Genomic DNA, 18,701 nt, shown 5'->3' on the forward strand with positions numbered 1-18,701 from the left:
AGAGGATAGAGCGATGTAGAAGTAATTTGTGGCCACCTCTTACGGGATTGAGGCGCCTGGCATTAGATAGATAAACAGATAGATATGCTACATGTTATACCGTTAAATAATCCACATGCCACCCGAGTTTTATTGGCTCTCTGATACTGAAGATAAGAGGAAGAATGAGTGAAGTACGGGAGATAACGAGTCTTATACCGCTAAATTTTCGCGAACCTCCATACAGCTTTTGAGAGAGAGAGAGAGAGAGAAGGAGGGGATATTAAGTTTTATATCGTTATAAATATTCTGTTGTCTCCGTACAGCTCATCGAGGCCGTGCAAATGCAAGATAAGCAGATAAAACAAATTACAAGGATAATTAACAAGTATACCGATAAATAATTCCATGCCTCCTTACAGCTTATCGGTGCCCTGATAAGAGAGAGAGAGAGACAGAGAGAGAGACCTTGTAGTGGAGGGAACTTATTAGTGAGATTGTTGGTAGTCATCTCTACATTGTTGTCCTGGTCAGCTGATACATAAACATGGCCGCCGCCCTCGCAAGGTTTAACAAATCCGTCCTTTTTTCATCATGGCAGTTAATGGGGAGGAGAACTCTAGCTACAACTACGACTAGATGCTGGCAGGCTAATGGAGAGTTTTATTCCGAGGAACATAAGGAGCTGCAGAGGTCACTAAAGAAGGTAAGTTATGTGATGCACACCTGTAGCCGAGGTTATAGGCGGAGATTTTTATTATTTTGCAAATTATATCTTGTCGCTCATTTATAGACGAGACAATACTATGGCAATACAACCTTTCCGTAACACTTCTTCGTGACTAGTACCATGTTTATTTAGAGATCACCAAAGATTAGTTATCTAATCATATACCATAGTTCTTTCATTTTATCTTGGCACAGATTTTCGTACAATTGGACCATATTTCAGGGAAGTCAGTGATAGAATAAGACAATATTACGTTCTTGCAACCATTCCACAGCACGTCATCATGACAAGCATCATGTTTAGTTGCTGTACATAGATAATTGAAGGTTAGGCTGATTATGCGTGTATTTCTCCATTCCTGTTTACCTTTTTTTCTCCCTCAGATGATAATGATGACAAAGACAAAAACAGATTAAATTACAATGATAATATGGCTTTCTCTCGCGGCAGCTAATCGATTCTGAGATCAACCCTTTTGTGGATGAGTGGGAGAAGGATCATCGATTCCCCATGCACGAGGTGTTCAAGAAGCTGGGTGATGCTGGATTCCTAGGCATCAGCAAGCCAGTTGGTGAGTAGTAGTAGTAATAGTGGTAGTGGTGGAATACAGTAGTTGCAGCCCCAGGCTCATCTGAAATTTTAACCTGGTTGGTTTCGTGCATAAGTTTTCCTTTCCTGCAGTGCACCGTCCACCTTTGGGAGGTTAGGGAGGGAGTTGAGGGATATTTGTATAACCAGACAGGCCTGTCTGTGTCACTGCATGAAGTGACCCCTCTCTATCACAGTCCCATTGAATATAGTGTCACCTAGGATGGGAGTAAGATGTATTATTCTGTTACATTAATACTAATATGTCTTTTTGAAGTATCTTGATGCTCATTCAGGATATCAGTGCTTAGTTTCATTGGCTGGGGTGAGAGAGAGGGAGAGGGATTAGATACATCAAATCATAAGGAGAGAGAAAGATAATAAATAGCAGCCATAGCTACAGCAAATCATAAGGAGAGAGAGAGAAAAATATGGTACATGTAATCTTAAGACAGAAAATTTTCCTAAAGGCTTCAGTATGTTAGTATTTATTTGGCGTAAGTGTTGCACACACATTGACAAGGGAAACCTTCATGTGGTGGCACTGCTATTACTGGGCAGTGAAGCTGCCTGGTGATATATAACAAACATCCCCAAACTCCTTCCCTAGAATTTCAAGAACAACAGTCAGTAGTGGTATACTCGTTTTATTCTAACTTGGCCTAACATTGCTATCTCTCCAGTTTGAATGGTGAGTTGTAGCAAAAATATTACCACCAAAATGTGATGCTAATCATGAAGTGCTTTAGAAAGGATGTAGAGCTGTAGTAATATTATGCCATTGAGGTTGTTGTGGCATAACCTTGGTCTGTCTGGCCAAATGACCACAGGTAAGCAACTGTTTCTGTGGGTCCGTACTACAGATACAATACAGTACGCACGCCGTGTAGGGATCCGGCACCCTTTGGGGTAGACAGCACTTCACATGGGTTGGACCAGGGTCCTTCCCACTGTGAGGTGTCATTGAGGTACATGGAATGAACTACAGAGGGATGAAAATCTGGGCCATGTTAAAATGAAAAGAGTACCGGTAATGTTCAAGCCCCTCCTACTGATGATGCACGTCTCTTGCAGAGTATGGTGGGTCAGGTCTGGACTACAGCTACACTGTGGCATTTGCTGAGGCGCTGGGCAGTGTCAACTGTGGTGCTGTGCCCATGGCTATCACTGTGCAGACTGACATGGCAACACCAGCCCTTGCAAAGTTAGTACCACATGTGTTTGAGTTGAAAGCAAACCCTTGTTATACAGGCACTCAGCATCTGATCATTCCGTTATATGATAATTAAGAATTTAGGACCATTATTTGATAAACAATCAGTATGATCACCATGAAGCTTCCCTGGTTGATGTACGAATGCTGTTTTTGCCTATGCAATCGTCGGCATGGAAGCTTAGTCATTTGCACATTCCAAGATGGCCTTTGAATGCTGTCACTATTGGGTGTGTTAGTGTCAGTGATGGAACAGTAGTGTGGTGTTGGATTTTAACCCTTAGTTCCCAGAGTTGCTGTGTGAGGGATTTTGCTGGAAGGGTGTTAGGCACACCACCCTTCGCCTGTTGGCTCATAGTTGTGAAGCTCATAGGTCCCTACCCAGGGGTTCCCTTCTTTACTAAATTTTGAAAACGCCCAGTTCCGTCCCATATTGAAGACACAGGGTGCAGAGGTTAAATAGAAAGTGCAGTAATTACCAATTTAGATGAGGTGGAAACTTATTTTGGCAGTTGACTGTGGCCAAAAAATGTGTCCCCACTGAACTCACATTATAATGACTGCATTATACTGTCAGTTTTCAAAGAACACATCCCAGTCATATGAGTATAGTGTGGGTTAATGTAGGTACTGTATCAGTCTATTCTCCTTGGTAACTTTACTCAGTTGAAAAACCTCCAGTCACCTATTGGGGATCAAACTAATACAGGTACATATGGCACTAACAGTAGACCAGCAGGCATCCTTGTAACAGTAGTGCAGTACAGGTACAGTACTTGTAACTCCAAGTTCGTATGAAGCTTGAATCCATTGGACTTCAGGCTTATGTTGCCCTTCTTTGCAGTGCACCATCCTTTCAAGGGACAGAGAAGTAGTTGAGGGATATTCTCATGACCAGGCAGTTGAGGCATCCATATATACTAGTGCCACCATATGAAGGCATCCCTATCCAGCACATCCATCTTTACAGTATGCATGCCAGTATGTAGCTTGCATTGGGGAGGAATCCAGGTGCAAATGATATATTGCAAAGTTGTGTACACTGGCTTTATCTATCATGTAGTGACAGCATTAATGTATTTACAAGACAAATAACCTTCTCTCTCAATTGCAAGAATGTCCCATGCTCTTTTTATTTAAATTTGTCCTAAAATTGCCAACTTTTCATTGTGAATGCTGAATTCAAACAATAGGCTAATACTAGAATGTGATAGAGGGTGGGTGTGTGGGGAAACATAGGTTGTAGAACTGGGCAGCATTACAAAATCTGGTCAGTGTGTATGTGTATGTATATTATGTCTGTAACTGACTTTTTATTCTGTTCTTGCTACCACCAGGTTTTGCATCAAGAAGATGACTCAGACTGAATAAGCTAACTATTGTTGTTAGCAGTAGTATTGAATGGTGTGTGAATGGGAGTGTGGCTTATTGAATTGGGCAAACTTTAGTGAGTGTCTCACTGTCATGTTTTTTCTGGCTCTTCGAACCCTGCCTCACCTCACCTTGTGTGGGAAAGGAGGTCTGGATGATGATGACGATGATGTTTATTATTATTTTTCATTTACAGTATTTATTTATTTTTGCGCATTATATTTTATTTTCACTACAGGTTCGGGAGTGACTACCTGAAGGAGACATTCCTGCGCCCCACCATCGCCGGAGATGTTGTTGTGTGTCTGGGTGTCAGTGAGCCTGGTGCGGGATCAGATGTGGCAGGAATCCGCACAACAGCTAAACGAAGCGGAGACGACCTGATCATAAATGGACAGAAGATGTGGATCACCAATGGAATCCAGGCAGATTGGATGTGTCTTCTTGCTAATACTTCCGATGGACAGCAGCATCTCAACAAGTCACTCATTTGCCTACCCATGAACACCCCAGGTTTGGTTCCTTCCTCGTTTGTCTTTCTTTCCTTCATTCTCTCCTCCTCCTTTTGCCTACGGGTGACTTTACACTCCCTCTTCTTTCTTTCCTTCATTCTTTCCTCTTCCTTCTGCGTATGGGTGACTCTACACTGAGTGACAAGGTAAATGGTTTCCTGTACACCAAGAAACCATTTACTGTGCTGGGTGGTAACCATATAACCAAGTTATGACACCTGGTGGTTTAGTGAGTACAGTAATTAAGGCGCTCCAATCGGATTGAGCTGTTGTAGGTTTATATCCAAGAGGTAGTTTGGGTTTGTTGCTCACATAATGCCATTCAGGGATGAGCGAGGCTGGTCACTGTCATCATAAATGTCAGGAACAACTTGCCTAGTCCCAGGCTCCTAAGCGCCTCATGGGGCAGCATATTATTAAATGATGGATGGATGGATGGTTTGATCAGGTTTGGTAAGATTATGTTAGGTTTGATGTGGTTAAGATAGGGCATGTTAGGTTAATTTAATTATAAAAACTTATCAAAGGCTGGATTGAATTGAAGGAAATTCTTTGTTCTTTTTGGTATGAAGTATCGGTTTATTTCCTTCTTTTTCTGATTAGTCAGCATAGCACAGATCCATCCTTGTCTTTAAATTGAATGGGGTTTGATTGATTTTTTTCTACTTTGACAAAAATAGTAGCTAACATTTAGAGAACGACAAAGTGTGATATGCACCTCAGTGTGACTGACACACACTTCTTTTTTGTAGCAACACTGAATGGGCTTGTGTGGCAGAGCCTTCCATTGAGGGGAAAAAGGCAGCCAAATATTGACCCCCTCCCCAGCCCAGCTATTACACTTACCTGACTTGAACTTGATTGTACCCTTGTTAACACTTATGCTACTATGGCCCACTCAATTGAATAAAATCATTTGGCAGTGTATTTATTATTTCTGCAGGTATCCATCACACGAAAATTGAAAAGATCGGAATGCACTCCTCAGAAACAGCCCAGATCTTCTTTGAGGATGTGAGGGTGCCGGCCAAGAACATCATTGGTGAGGAGGGCCTGGGATTCACTTACCAGATGTTGCAGGTGAGGCATTGTTGTTGGGTAGGGATCACTATAGTTCATTCATTTTAGCTTGGTAGAGATATTTGTCCCTTTCCGGCTGATTTCCCATATCTGAGTAACTAAATAAGACAACTTGGGACGAGGTAACAGAATGTGACCTTGAAGTTAAGGGACTGAAGAGAGAGGCTGCTAGAGGTCAAGCAGCATGGAGAGCCACCATTAAATGACCAAGGCCAATGCATGTAAGCTTGTTGGAGCCTTTGTAAGCAAAATGAAATGAAGTTAAGAGTATCTATCTATTGCCAGACGCCATAATCCCGTACAGGATGGCCATTTGACTCTGAGTTATTTGTTTTACAGGGAGGGGCACTAACCCTCCACCAACCCACCTGACACGTAGGGAGCACGTATGGTTTGGTTATATGGTTACCACCCAGCATTGTAAATGGTTTCTTGGCTTACAGGAAACCATTTGGCTTGTCACTCAATGTAAAGCCACCTGTAATGGAAAGAAAAGCCTTAAGTAGTGACAGGAAAGATGGGAGAAATAGGAAGAGAGGAGGGCAGGCACAGAAAAAGAATGATAAAGGCTAAGGAAGAAGTAGGCAGCATTACATCAAGTGAGTGGATGATGGTCGCCACCACCTACCACTAAGTTAAGAGTAGAAACTAAAAATATTTTGCGTCGAAACGAGAGGCAACCGGCGGTTCTATGCAAAATCTGGTGTTGAGGTGTATCAGCCGACTTGTAAACAGTAGCCAGTCAGCGCTGTATTACTGTATTGTATTTTATGCCTAATTTTCATCTTTTACTCATGGGAAAGTTATTAGGATAGAGGGTCAAGACTGATATTAATGCAATATCTGGCTCGACACCGAATGTTGAGCCGATGGGGGTACTGTGCAATATCCAGCGTATTGCCTTATTTGGTTTAGGGCTTGGCTGAATTATGCTGGGTAATTGGCAGTTTTCTGTATAGCATTATATTCGTGTGTTAATCTTCACAGTTATCATCAAGCGAGAGAGAAGCAATTTTAGTAGAGCGTAAGTTAAAGTGGACAGTATAAAAATTACAATCAACTCTTCCCTGACAGTTCCAGGAAGAGCGTCTGATTGGGTCAGTGCTGTGCCTGGCGCCGCTGGACAAATGCATCAGTTCCACAGTGGAATACGCCAGCCAGCGCAAGGTGTTTGGCCAGCCAGTGCTCAACAACCAAACCGTCCACTATACCTTGGCGGAACTGCAGACTGAGATTGAGTGTCTCAGAGCGCTGTGTTATATGGCCACTGGTAGGCCAGAGCATTGTTTTGTGCTCTTTATCACTTGTCTGTACTGTACAGCCATTCAGCCATCCACTCACTGTGTAGAACTTTAGCTGGTTTGTTTTCACCTAACAGAACTGGGCCATTCCTGCAGTTGGAATACAGTACTAAGTTGCATTGCGAATGTAATGAACCCCAGTTACTAGGTAAGAATGACTTCCCTTTGTTACTAGTCAAATAATCTCTCTCCCTCTCTCTCTCTCTCTCTCTCTCTCTCTCTCTCTCTCTCTCTCTAGCATACAAGTGGCAGGAGAGGAGGAGATGGTCAGCATACAGTACTTCAAGTGCTGCTCATATCAATGTATATGTGATTTGTTCAGTTTCATATTTGTGTTGCCAGACCCAACTCATACAGAAGCAGGAGTATACATGTTAGTACCACTTGCAGGTTTGTATGTTGCTGGCAATGATGTGACGAAGCTGGTGTCCATGATGAAGCTGAAGGCAGGGCGGCTGGCACGGCGGATTCCAGACGCATGCCTGCAGTACTGGGGAGGCATGGGATTCACTCAGGATGTAAGTGCAGTATGGTAGCAGTAGTTTTAGCACCAGGTTCTCATGAAATGTGAACCCAGTGGACTGCAGGCTTAGTGCTCATTTGCTTCTACCATCTTCCAGTTGGGGTTTGAGAGAGTGTAGGAATATTTATGGTAGTAGAAGTAGTTGTAGCCCTAGGTTCATCTAAACATGAACCCAATGGACTGCAGTTTTCTTCAGTTAATTGAAGGCATTTTACCTAGATTTTTTTATTTTAATGGCATATTAAGGACTTTCTAACTTTATATGAGGTAAATGTAATTCAAGCATTAAACAAAGTTTCCTTCCACTGCCTTATCCCACTTCTTTGTAAGGCTCTGCTGCAAATCCTCTGCTTTCACTCTCCTTTCCAGACTCCATATCCAGATCTTTTTCATGTCTCTCGTAATAGTATCACTCCACCATATCTCAGGTCTTCCTTGGTCTCTTAGTCTATGACAGGCATCTTAATCCCATAAGGGTTGGCCACCCAAGGCATCTGGCAATGACCAGATATATAGAGGGAGACCTGAGTTAAGGTGGGTTGATACTCTTCACCCCATAGTCTGGGTGGGTAAAGGGACCTCCCAGCACCTCTTCCTTAACGATGTCTTTTTGCCTCTCGCCAAAATGATATTCTTTGTCATTCAGAGATCTTCAGTATCAACACAGTTGGCATAAGAAACAATCATACTAATTTTACTTTAACCTGGCCTAAAATTCTCATCTCCATCGTGAACGTAGACTTGTAACAGTAGATTAACACTAAAGTAGGATGCTAGTGACAGAAGTGCTGTGAGATACTATTATCCTATTCTGCCATGGAGTTGTGTGGAATAATTTACTAAAGTACAAAAATCCAGGCCAAATTAAGGTAAAAGAATTATGGTCATTACTGTGCCATATGCTGAATTAAACCACTAAGGAGTAGGTGCTTGGAATACCCATTACCAGTAACAAATATTACCCTTCCTCACCTGCTAGATACCTTCACTTCTGGCATTCATGTTTTCCACATGTTCTTTTCCCTGAATATTGCCATAACCATCTTTATGAACTCTCCTGTGCATTCTTGGAAGTGTGACATTTTCATTGATTCTTTTCTATCATCATCATCATCTGGACCTCCTTTCCCACCCTAGGGCATGGTGAGGAGTAGCAATGTCCAGACAGCCCAAATTTGCCCAATCCAACGGGCCACGCTTCCATTCACTCATCATTCAAGCTCCCGGAATCCTGGCTCGTATCGGATACGCCATAAACATTCACCATGTTTTGTAGCTTCACATAAACATATCCGATAGAGTCAATCCAGACGCTGCCACGTTAAAAACGGGTGTCAGATCCCTGATCATGCACTTCCCCTCACAACATTCATCCAGCCAGCTCGATCTCTTGTCAGTTCCCTAGTCTCACTGACTTCCAAACCCCTCTTCCTCACACTCATATATTTAGATAGATAGGTACTGTATACTGTAGATGATGATGATACCGTATATGTATCTACTTGGGGATAGCTTTCAAAAAAGGGAGGAGTGGATTTAGAGTGCATTGAAGTTTTGTTTGTAAATTTTATTCACCTTTACATAATACCATACAGAATCTTAGATGTGCAGGATGATATGGTAGCCTAACCTAACCAACCTTAAACTGAGCTTGTGGTAGTTGTGGATATTTTTGTTTTCCACTCTTGGTAGTTCTTCCATTTTAGTTCATTTAATTCTTACCTGTTCTTGGATCCTCCCCACCCTGTTTCATGGTGGGAAATAGGATTAGGATGAATATGATGAATTTACTGGCCTTATCAGGATGTATTGAGACACTATTCCCAGGACACGTTGTAGACACCACTTCCCATTGCTTAATCCTTCCTGGCAACCAATGCCTTATCCTTGACCCCAGCCGGAAGGATGTCTTGAAAATATCCTCAGTCTCCCTTCCTCATGCATCACACATGCTGGATGTTGACATCACACTTATTACAAAACAAGGCACTTCATTCTTGTCTCAGATAGCCATGAAGTGTGATGTAGCACTCCACTTGGGACACACCATTTTGGTTTAGTCATCCCTGGCAGCTTTGGATTCTCTAGCTTCAACCCTGGCATGGAAATCCTTGGAGTATTCCTCTATTCCTCCTTGGATGTCACACCAACTGGAAATGAGACATCTTGGAATATGTGCTAAGAAACCCTACTTCGCTTCTACCATGCCTTCATTTTCAGCAAGATTGTATATGATGCATCAGTGAATGGGTCTGCAGCCCAGTCAACCCTTCAGAAGCTTGATATCATACAGAACACTGCCCTTCACCTGGCCCTTGGAGATTACCATACCTCCCCTATGATATCCCTCTCATGCTTTATCTGGCTTCCTCCCCCTCCACACCCACTGCAGGGTCTCCAGCTATACCCTTCTCTCCAGAGACTCCATCACCATCCCAGCACCCGTCCTGTCTCATCCCTCATATGTGGCTCAGGCATCAACCCCCCTTCCCCTTCTTGGCTACCATCCCACAAGCCATTCTATGCCTGTGTCCTAAAAACACTACAAGACCAGTCTCCTGTCCCCCTAGATCCCTCCCCAGTGCCACCTGCCTCTCCTATACCCCTTGGACCAGCTTAGCAGCAGCCATTGTAAAGGGGGAGTGGGGGGGCAGACCAATGCAAGCATGGAAATCTGCTTTACTTTTTATTTTATTATTATTATTTTTTTAATCCCTACCATACAGTATTGTATAGTATATCTTTTATAACTATGTTAGCCAAATATTTTGTGTAGTTTCTCGCTTAGCAAGTGTTTAGCATATTCGACCTAACCTGTCTTTATCCCCAGAATTATGTGAGCCGTCTGTATCGAGACTTGCGGTTGATGTCCATTGGTGCTGGAGCTGATGAGGTGATGATGGCAATCATCTGCAAGTACAGCAACACTCTCCCCAAGGCAGTCAAGAAGCCCCGTGAGACAGCAAACAAACCAGAGCCAGCCGTCAGTCAACAACGCACAGCATCTGTTTAAAAGGTGTGGGATTTGGGGGCACGGGCAGTCTTTAACTAAGCCTTGCATTCTGGTATGTCGTCAGCGTCTTGAGTGTAATGATTTAGGTTATATTTTATTCCTGCTATCTCCTACAGTATTATTCACCTTTGGGGAGAATTTTCAAATGAGAGGTTAGACATACCCTTTGCTGAACCCATTACTACAACAAGTCTTCCTTTAGTTGAATATAATCATTAGATTTTGGCATAGGGCTGAAGGGGTTGATTAATTTATTCTTGCTACTTCCAGGTAACGTTATTCAGTTTCATATATATTAAATGAATTTAAAGGCTGTACTTGACCCTTTCATTTAAGACTAGTGTTATTTGTAACGTATCATTTATAAAGACCAACATGAATGCATGGGTCAGCCTTGGTCACCTAATGGTGGTTCTTGATGCTGCTTAGTCTCTGACAACCTCCCTATTCGGTCCTTTACCCTGGAGATCACACATTCTGATCTTGTCTCAGGTCTTCTTTGGTCTGCCCCTTGCAGCCCCACCATACCTTCAATATTCACACTTCTCACCCTCTGTACCCAATTGCTGTCCTCCATCCTTGCTGCCATTGTACAGAACACTGGGCTGTATCATCTGGCAATTCTGTGGCTAAATATACTGTCAATAGTCAAATTTCTCATGCTGCCCCCTACACTCATGACCTCACCCATCTTCCTACTCTGCCTTTGTCCTTCCCTCTTCCCACCACTCCTACTCCTTCTGTGTCCCTTCCTCACCCTATCCACCTTATTCCTGAGCCCTCTGAACATTACTTCACCTCACTTCTCTCCATCCGTTCATGAACCCCATCCCATCCTACTTCCCACTGCTTTATACACAGGCAGTGTTGTATGCACTCTGCTGTTGTATTCTGAAGCTGTATGATAAAACAACAATACATAGCAGTCCCATATTAATTTAATATTCCAGTTTGTCTGCAAACAGTATATCATCTCTCCTAATAACATAACCTGAATGAGACAGCCATACATGTATTCCGTACAGATAGTAGATATTAAAGCAAAAATGGTAACATGTGAAGATGTGTGAACAGGGGGACTGCTGGACCCTTGGGAACCAGCTGATGTTTAGTCACAAAAAAAGGGAAGGGGGGATAACAACAACTGTAATAAGTTCCACTAATGCACGTTAGCCTGTTATGTGTCAAGTGTAGATGGAGGCCATTTGCTCAAAGTATGCATATAAGTCATTAGCAAACTGAAACCCAATAAAACTGTTTGGCAGCTGGAATGAAGGACAGTAGTATGAATTACATACACCTCTAACCATATATTTCGTCAGAGGTTACATACTTACTTGTACCTTGTTGTGGCCCCAGGTTCATCTGCAGTAAACGTGGTGGTGTAGCTACAGGATGAAGCCCTCTTTCTGCAGTCCTACAGTCCACCATCCTCCTTTTGGGAGATAACAAAGTAGTTGAGGGGACAGTGAATATTAGTGCCAATGTGCAAAGGCATCCCTCTCCTACACCACTTGTACCCCAAGTGCCATATAGTAATAGTTAAGCCATACACTCAGGGATGTTTTTCAATATTATTCATACTATCTCCCAATTATTTATGCAGCTCAGGATAAACTTTTTACACTTGAAAGGTTAGGGTACATGTAGTCTAAATAAACTTCTTCGCTACTAGAGATCTTTAAAATTGTCAGCTGGGGGGGGGAAAAAAAATGGTGTTGAAAAACATTCCTGCCATATCTATTACTGTATAAGGTTTACATCAGCATGAGCTATATATTGTTTATCAGTGGTGTTGTAAAACATTCTGGTATAAGATTTCTAGTCTGTTAGTTCATGTACAGTACGAAGAACTGTTTAAGGAAAGTCGCTGCAGTAGATTATGGTGTTAAAATGTGGAGTGGTAATTTGGTAGGGTACTGTAAGGTGTGTGGCAGTTTATAGTGTTATTGTCATTGTGGCCCCAAGCTTATCCAGATGTTAACCTTGTGGTGGTGTGTGGTATGGTAATGTGAGGTGATGCAGTGGATGTTTTGGTAGTGTGTGGTTGTGGTGTGTGATGTTTTGCAGTGATTTTGTTGTGGCAGTGTGTGGTTTGTGTATGAATGTGGTATTTCCTATTGGTGAGTGACTTTCCAACACTATACTGGTGCTATAAGTGTAGGTGAAGCAGACTAGATGTAAGGGCAGAGAAAGGTGTGGGAAAGATGTCGAGACCAATATGCTCAGAGGTTAAGCCTTTCAGTCCAGTGATGTGTTTTTCTATTATATTCTTGCTACCACCAGATGATTTATGTCACAATAAGACCTCTATACTCCTTTTACTTGGTCAAAAATTGCTGTTACCATCTTGAATGCTATGTTGTAACAAATTCAGGATGTAATGTAAGGATGTAAAGCCACAAGTTTATCATATTTTGCAAGTGAACTACAGTACACGGAATATGCAACAAATGGATACAAATCTGGGCCAAGTTAAGGTGAAAGAACTATAGTAATCAGTGGGTTAGTGAAGGCTATATGTAACTTCTATTAGAACCATTTCCTCCAGGCTAACTATAATCATCTGAATACAGCAAGAATAAAATAATCACTTTTCTCACCCAGTTTCACTTTAACAAAAAGAGGTATCTAGGATCCATAAAAGAAACAGGATATTGTAAGAATTGGCAAAGTATCTGAAGGAGGAAGGAGGCAAGGTAGGCCAAGGAGAAGGTGGAGGGATATGGTAGATGAGTGTGTGTGGAAGAGAGGTATGGAAGTCGGTGAGGCTAGGGGACTGATGAGATCGAGCTGGCTGGGTGGATGTTGTGAGAAGAAGTGCATGACCAGGGATTTGGCACCCCTTTTTAATGTGACAGCATCCGGATTGACTCTGTCGTTTATGTGAAGCTACAGAATGTGGTGAAAGTTTTTGGTGTGTCAGATACAGTAGAGCCAGGATTCCGGGGGCTTTCCTGATGAGTGATTGAAGGCATGGCCAAAAGGACTGGGCAAACTTGAGCTGTCTGGACGTTGCTACTCCTCTCCTTGCCCATGGATGGGAAAGGAGGTTTGGATGATTATGATGAAGATCTGTAGAGAGCATAGTCAGTAACAGTTTACCATATAGGGTGAACAGATTTTTTTTTTTTACCACATAGAGTATAGAATGTCCCATTTAATGTCATTATAAAGTTTAGGTTTTCCTAGGGTTAATTTTAAATAAAACTGCTATATCAACATGTATCAGATTCCCAGCTGTTATTGTACTGATGATTTTATGAGTGAAAATGGTCTCCCTTGATTAACCCATGAAATCATCAGAAATTAGAACTCTGCAACAGTTGAGAATAGGAGCCATGGCTGTAAAGGCTGATTGGTGTGTACACTGATGGTTAGGCTGCAAGAGGCAAACCAAAATAGGCCTGGGACGAGGTCACAGAGTATACATGACCTCAAGGTTAAGGGACTGAACAGAGAGGCTGCTAGGGATTGAACAGTGTGGAAAGTGCCATTTGGTGACCAAAGGCAACACATGCAAGCGTGACAGAGCCTTTATAAACGAAATGAACGAAAGTTAACTCTAGGATGACCTCCTGAAGATTCTAAAAAATCATGCAAGTTATCTATAATTCTTGCCATGAATTTTTTTTTTTTTTTACAACACCCATGGTCTTGATGGGTTGGAGAATTACTGGCATATGTAGAAATATGAAGAATATTGTTTCATTTCATTTCAGTTTTAAAGATTCCAACATGCTTGCATGCATTGGCCTTGGTAACCTAATGGTGGCTCTCCATACTGCGCAATCTCTGGCAGCTTCCTTATTCAGTGCCTTATCCCTGAGGTCAAACTCAATGACCTCATCCTGGGTCTTTTTTGGTCTACCTCTCACAACTCCACCCCTAATGTTAACACTTCTCCCCTTCTGCACCCAATTATCATCCCCTGTTCTTTCCAAATGCCTAACCATCTCAATCTACCTCTCCTCATCACAACACCAATGCAGTCTAGTCCCACCCCACCTCTCAACTCTTCCATCGTAAACCTAGCCCCTCCCAGGCCTTGCACTCAAGGACGCACTGCCCATCCGCCTAATCATTCATTTATGTACATTTGAGCTTGCAAATATCCTCTTCCTTTACTGCCCAGGTCCCACTACCATACAGCATTACACTCCTAATACATGCCGCATACAAAAATCCCTTAGCACGGAGGGAGAGCCCTCTCAATGTCAGGAGAGGCAACAGCTTCCTGAACTGCTCCCAACCACTCCTTACTCTAGCCCCACCTCCAGCACATAATATGTCTCCGAAATAACAAGACTTCCTCACACTCAAAACACTCGCCAACAAGATCAGTCCTTGCACACATGGCAATCTCCACATGCTCCCCCTTACACACCACACACATGAAATCAGCATTATCTCGCAGTCTGCCTCTAATACCACTACATCTCTTATTCACCCACTTGTCACAAACACTGCACAAGACTGAATTGCTTACCATGCCCTTGTGGCAAATTACACATGGCTGCTCACCCTCTTCTTTGACAGTACTGCCACCAGCCCTGTGCACCATCACTTTTGGGATATACCGGTATCTTTGTATAAACTGTTGAATCTTAAGATGTACAAATATTAGTCCCCTTTATCATATTTAGAGTTAACAGTACAGTATTTTAGAAGTGATTACTATATATACAGGATCTTGTAATTTTACTGAATAATTACTCTTGCATTTACCTGTGTGTTTCATTGCCAGTCTTCATTGTAAAACCGTGACTTTAATTCCACACCACATGAGAGAGAGCATCCTTCCTTTGCATACTCTTTCGTTGTGTGCTTCATTATGCTAGCACTTAAAAATAATTCATGTAACACCACTGCCACAGCTGAGAGAGAGATGTCGGCAAACTTCAGCTAATGGCTCAACATCTTAACCCACTGAACAAGAGGATTTCTTTTTCAGTCTTTTTCTTGCAATCTCGGATTTTCTTCAGCTAAGACTTTTGGATTTGGAGGTATTAAATGCAGCCTTGACCCCTACAAGACTGGCATCGGAACGTTTTGACATAAGCTCAGGACGGACATAATCGGGGGGTACGATGTGGTGGGGGTTTTGTTGATGGTGGGGTTGTGGGGTGGTGTGGGGGGTTGGGATGGGTGGTTAGGGGAGGTGGGGTGTGGGTGGGGGGGTAGGGGTCATGGGTGGGGGTGGGGATGGGGAGGGGCGGTTGGGTGGTGGGTAGAGGGGTGGGGGATTGGGTAGGAAGTGAGGGTGGCAGTGGGGGTTGAAGAGGTGGGGTGGTTATGGGGGTGGGGTTTGGGGTGTGGGGATGGTGGGGTGGTGGATAAGGGGAGGTAGGGGGTGGGGGGTTGGGTGTGGCGGAGGTAGCTTGTGGGGGGTGGGGGTGGGGGGGGCGAGAATTGTGGGGCAGTGGGGGTGGTTGGGGGGATAGTGGGGGGTTGAGGTGGGGTGGGTGGAGGTAGTAGGAGGGTGGGAGTTAGGGCTGGTAGGGGGCAGTGGGGAGGGTTGGGGGGGCTGTGGAGGGACCTGGGGAGGCTGTGGGGGTTTGAGGGTGGGGGGTTCAGGGTGGTGGTGGGGCGGCAGGGCGGGTCGGAGTGGGGGAGGGTGTGTGGGTGTGGTGGTAGGGGAATGGGGTGGGTGTGGGGGTGGAGGGGGGCGTGACTGCATATGCGGACACCCTTCTTTTAGGCGTTAATAAACTCTTTCAATACAAGGGCTTTCCTAAGTTGAAAACATCTGCATGTAGCAAGAATAAACTAAAAATGGCATCATTCAGATTTAAAGGGACAGGAGCATGTGCAGACAGTAATATCAGTACACTGTTTAGTCCAACAATTATTGAACTTGTCAGTTTATTTTCATCTGACAGAACTAGGCTAATCTCATGATCTGAATATTCAATCATGGTTACAAATTCAAGGAAGTCTTTGTTATTACAACTGAAAGAGGTTAGGGATATCTGTAAGGTGAAAATCAAACTGACAGTACCGTACTATTTTACTCTAATGTGGCCCAAACTCATCCTTTTTGTAGCTTATGTCATGTAGCTCAGTGGCAAGAAAAGACCGCTTCTACAACGCCCTGTCCTTTGCCATTTGGTCATGTGAAGAGGATGGAGAATGAGAGACTGACTAGAAGAGTGAGTGAGGCGGAAGAGGAGAGGAGGGAAGACGAAGGATGAGATGAGGGAATGGAGAGAGAGAGAATCCTACAACTTTTCCATAACTTTTATAATGTAATGAATACAAAATTATAAAATGTAGAAAAAAGTGGTTGTTAATAAAATCTATTCTACACATATTCTTTTGATAAACCTTTATTATATGCTTTACTGGCGAGAAACGATGATGATGATGGTGATAATGATGATGATTCAGCCTTGGAGAGAACTTGAGGACTTGGAGGGGTTAGATACAGCCTTCATTAACCCATTCACCACCAGAGACCTTCCCCCCCCAAAAAAAAAGAAAAACGGGATGGATGGATAACGAGTATCAGAAATAGAAATAATACGCTATATACATCAGAAAATTATACCTAGACGACTCAAGCACCTTTCTAGATCCCATAAAACTGACAAAAAGCAAAATTGCCCATATTTACGTATCTAAATATCATTCGACGGCCTTAATAGTTGCTGCATTTAATATAGCTAATTTGAAAGTTAGACAACCCTCAAATAATGCTGAAAATGACGAAGTATGCAACAAGAAAAACCCGATGGTGTCCGATGTGGCAACCGCGGAGGGATTTGCGCGACCGAGATGATGAGGTGATTTAATATGCCATTTTTCTGGTTATTTTTCTGTCCGTGTCAGCCTGGAGAGGAGGTAAGTGTGGCACTCTCTCATCTACCTGTATTCTTTTTTCTTCCGTATTTTGTGGGTACTTTTTACATAACTCACAGATGCTCACAGATGACTTCTGGTAGAAAGCCTCTTCTCTAGGCCTGTGACACCATGGAGTTCTTCACTATTTAACTGGGTCTAAAATGGTGGTGGTCAGGGTGGTCGTGAATTTTAGCCTTATAATTACATTTCTGCTCTTTGTTCTTCCAGGCAAGGTCCAGTTTTTCCTCAAATTCTAATACTGATCTTGCACACACTACCCTCTCACTGAGGCTGTTCTATGTATCAACCACTCTATCACAAAATGCATACTTCCTCAAATTTAAACGTGCTTGTTGCTTGTATATCTTCCTACCATGCACCCCCCTTGTAGTTGATTCTTCTCTGCTCTTAAAAATGTCCTTACACACTTCACTGTCATAAATTCCACTCATAATTTTAAATGTTTCAATTATACTCCTATGTGTTCTTTTGTAGGCAAGAGTGGGTAAGTCCAGCTTTCTTGGTCGTTCCTCATATGTAAGATCCTTGAATGTAGGCACGAACTTTGTGGCTCTTAGCTAGGGGAGCGCAGTGATAGTTCGGCCAGGAGGATGGTTCGGCCACTGGCCTTCCTGAATAATGTAGGGGACCTAGATCATTGAGATTTCACATGAAGTTGCGTGATCTTGCCGACAAATGGCACATGTGTTTTTGTTTTGGTTGGCTGGGAAACAGAAACATCAGGTTAGATTTTATGATTTTTCATGACCTCTATGTACTTTTTCGGTGATCCAACGTAAGCAGTAGCTCCATTAATACTTCAGGGTTGTTATCCATACATAGTGCAAATATCATTTATTGTCTATAGGTGACGTGAGAGTAGATAACACTCGAACAGCTTATGAATTCTGGGTTTCGGGGCGCCATGTGTACATCTTTATACATGGGGGATGATTCGGCCACTTGAAGTGAGGGATGGTTCGGCAGGGTTGCCAGGTGGCCGAACCATCTCTCATAATTATCTAATGATTTATTTTCTTTATTTAACGATTTTTTTTCTATCTATCTATCTATCTATATACCTAGGCTGCTTCCCCCAAGGAAAGGGAGGTAGCCGAGACAGGACGACACACTCCCCATTTACTCATCCATTCAAACACATTCATTCGCATCTTAGCCCCAAAGGGGAGAACGGACCGATCATCACCGCACTCCACCGCACAAGGGTCAACTGCGCAATGCAATCAGTGACATCTGCAGCAGGGCCCTACAGCAGAGCTGGTTTACCCCTGCCACATCATAACAGACTCATCCCCTTATCTTTTTTCTATAAAATTACATATTCTCTCTCTCTCTCTCTCTCTCTCTCTCTCTCTCTCTCTCTCTCTCTCTCTCTCTCTCTCTACTTTCCCTCAGAAATTGATGAAGCTTCTGTTTCAAGAAACGCTATAATTGGAGTATTACCTGAACCTAGTTTCACAAAGCACTAAGCGAAGGCAAAGGTATTACAACTTTGGATTTTTGTTTCACTGAATTTAAAATGCGTTA

The 18,701-nt window shown here is 42.9% G+C and overlaps 1 protein-coding gene across 2 annotated transcripts; it reads left to right on the plus strand.

Moving 5' to 3' along the window:
- Positions 1–519: 519 nt before the first annotated feature.
- On the plus strand, positions 520–16,455 carry LOC145416553 (putative acyl-CoA dehydrogenase 6). Of its 2 annotated transcripts, none has more exons than XM_080285519.1 (9): positions 520–685; positions 1,160–1,280; positions 2,372–2,501; positions 4,120–4,394; positions 5,337–5,473; positions 6,548–6,743; positions 7,165–7,292; positions 10,128–10,313; positions 16,357–16,455. In XM_080285519.1, the coding sequence occupies exons 1-8, from the start codon at positions 527–529 to the stop codon at positions 10,308–10,310; spliced, it is 1,329 nt and encodes a 442-aa protein (XP_080141645.1). In that variant the 5' UTR covers positions 520–526; the 3' UTR covers positions 10,311–10,313; positions 16,357–16,455. The 2 variants fall into 2 exon arrangements, with proteins under 2 accessions (XP_080141645.1, XP_080141646.1); XM_080285520.1 differs by lacking the exon at positions 16,357–16,455 and adding an exon at positions 11,670–15,027.
- Positions 16,456–18,701: the final 2,246 nt, after the last annotated feature.

Source organism: Coenobita brevimanus, chromosome 106 (genome assembly GCF_032717465.1).
Source record: "Coenobita brevimanus isolate Jiangsu-jjx chromosome 106, ASM3271746v2, whole genome shotgun sequence".
NCBI lineage: Eukaryota > Metazoa > Arthropoda > Malacostraca > Decapoda > Coenobitidae > Coenobita > Coenobita brevimanus.

Excerpts from the sequence above, each read along its gene's own strand:
- LOC145416553 (XM_080285519.1), top strand. The coding sequence starts at position 527 with ATGGCCGCCGCCCTCGCAAGGTTTAACAAATCCGTCCTTTTTTCATCA. Across the intron at positions 1,281-2,371 it reads AGGCATCAGCAAGCCAGTTG|AGTATGGTGGGTCAGGTCTG; the intron begins GTGAGTAGTAGT and ends CGTCTCTTGCAG. Across the intron at positions 2,502-4,119 it reads GCAACACCAGCCCTTGCAAA|GTTCGGGAGTGACTACCTGA; the intron begins GTTAGTACCACA and ends TTTTCACTACAG.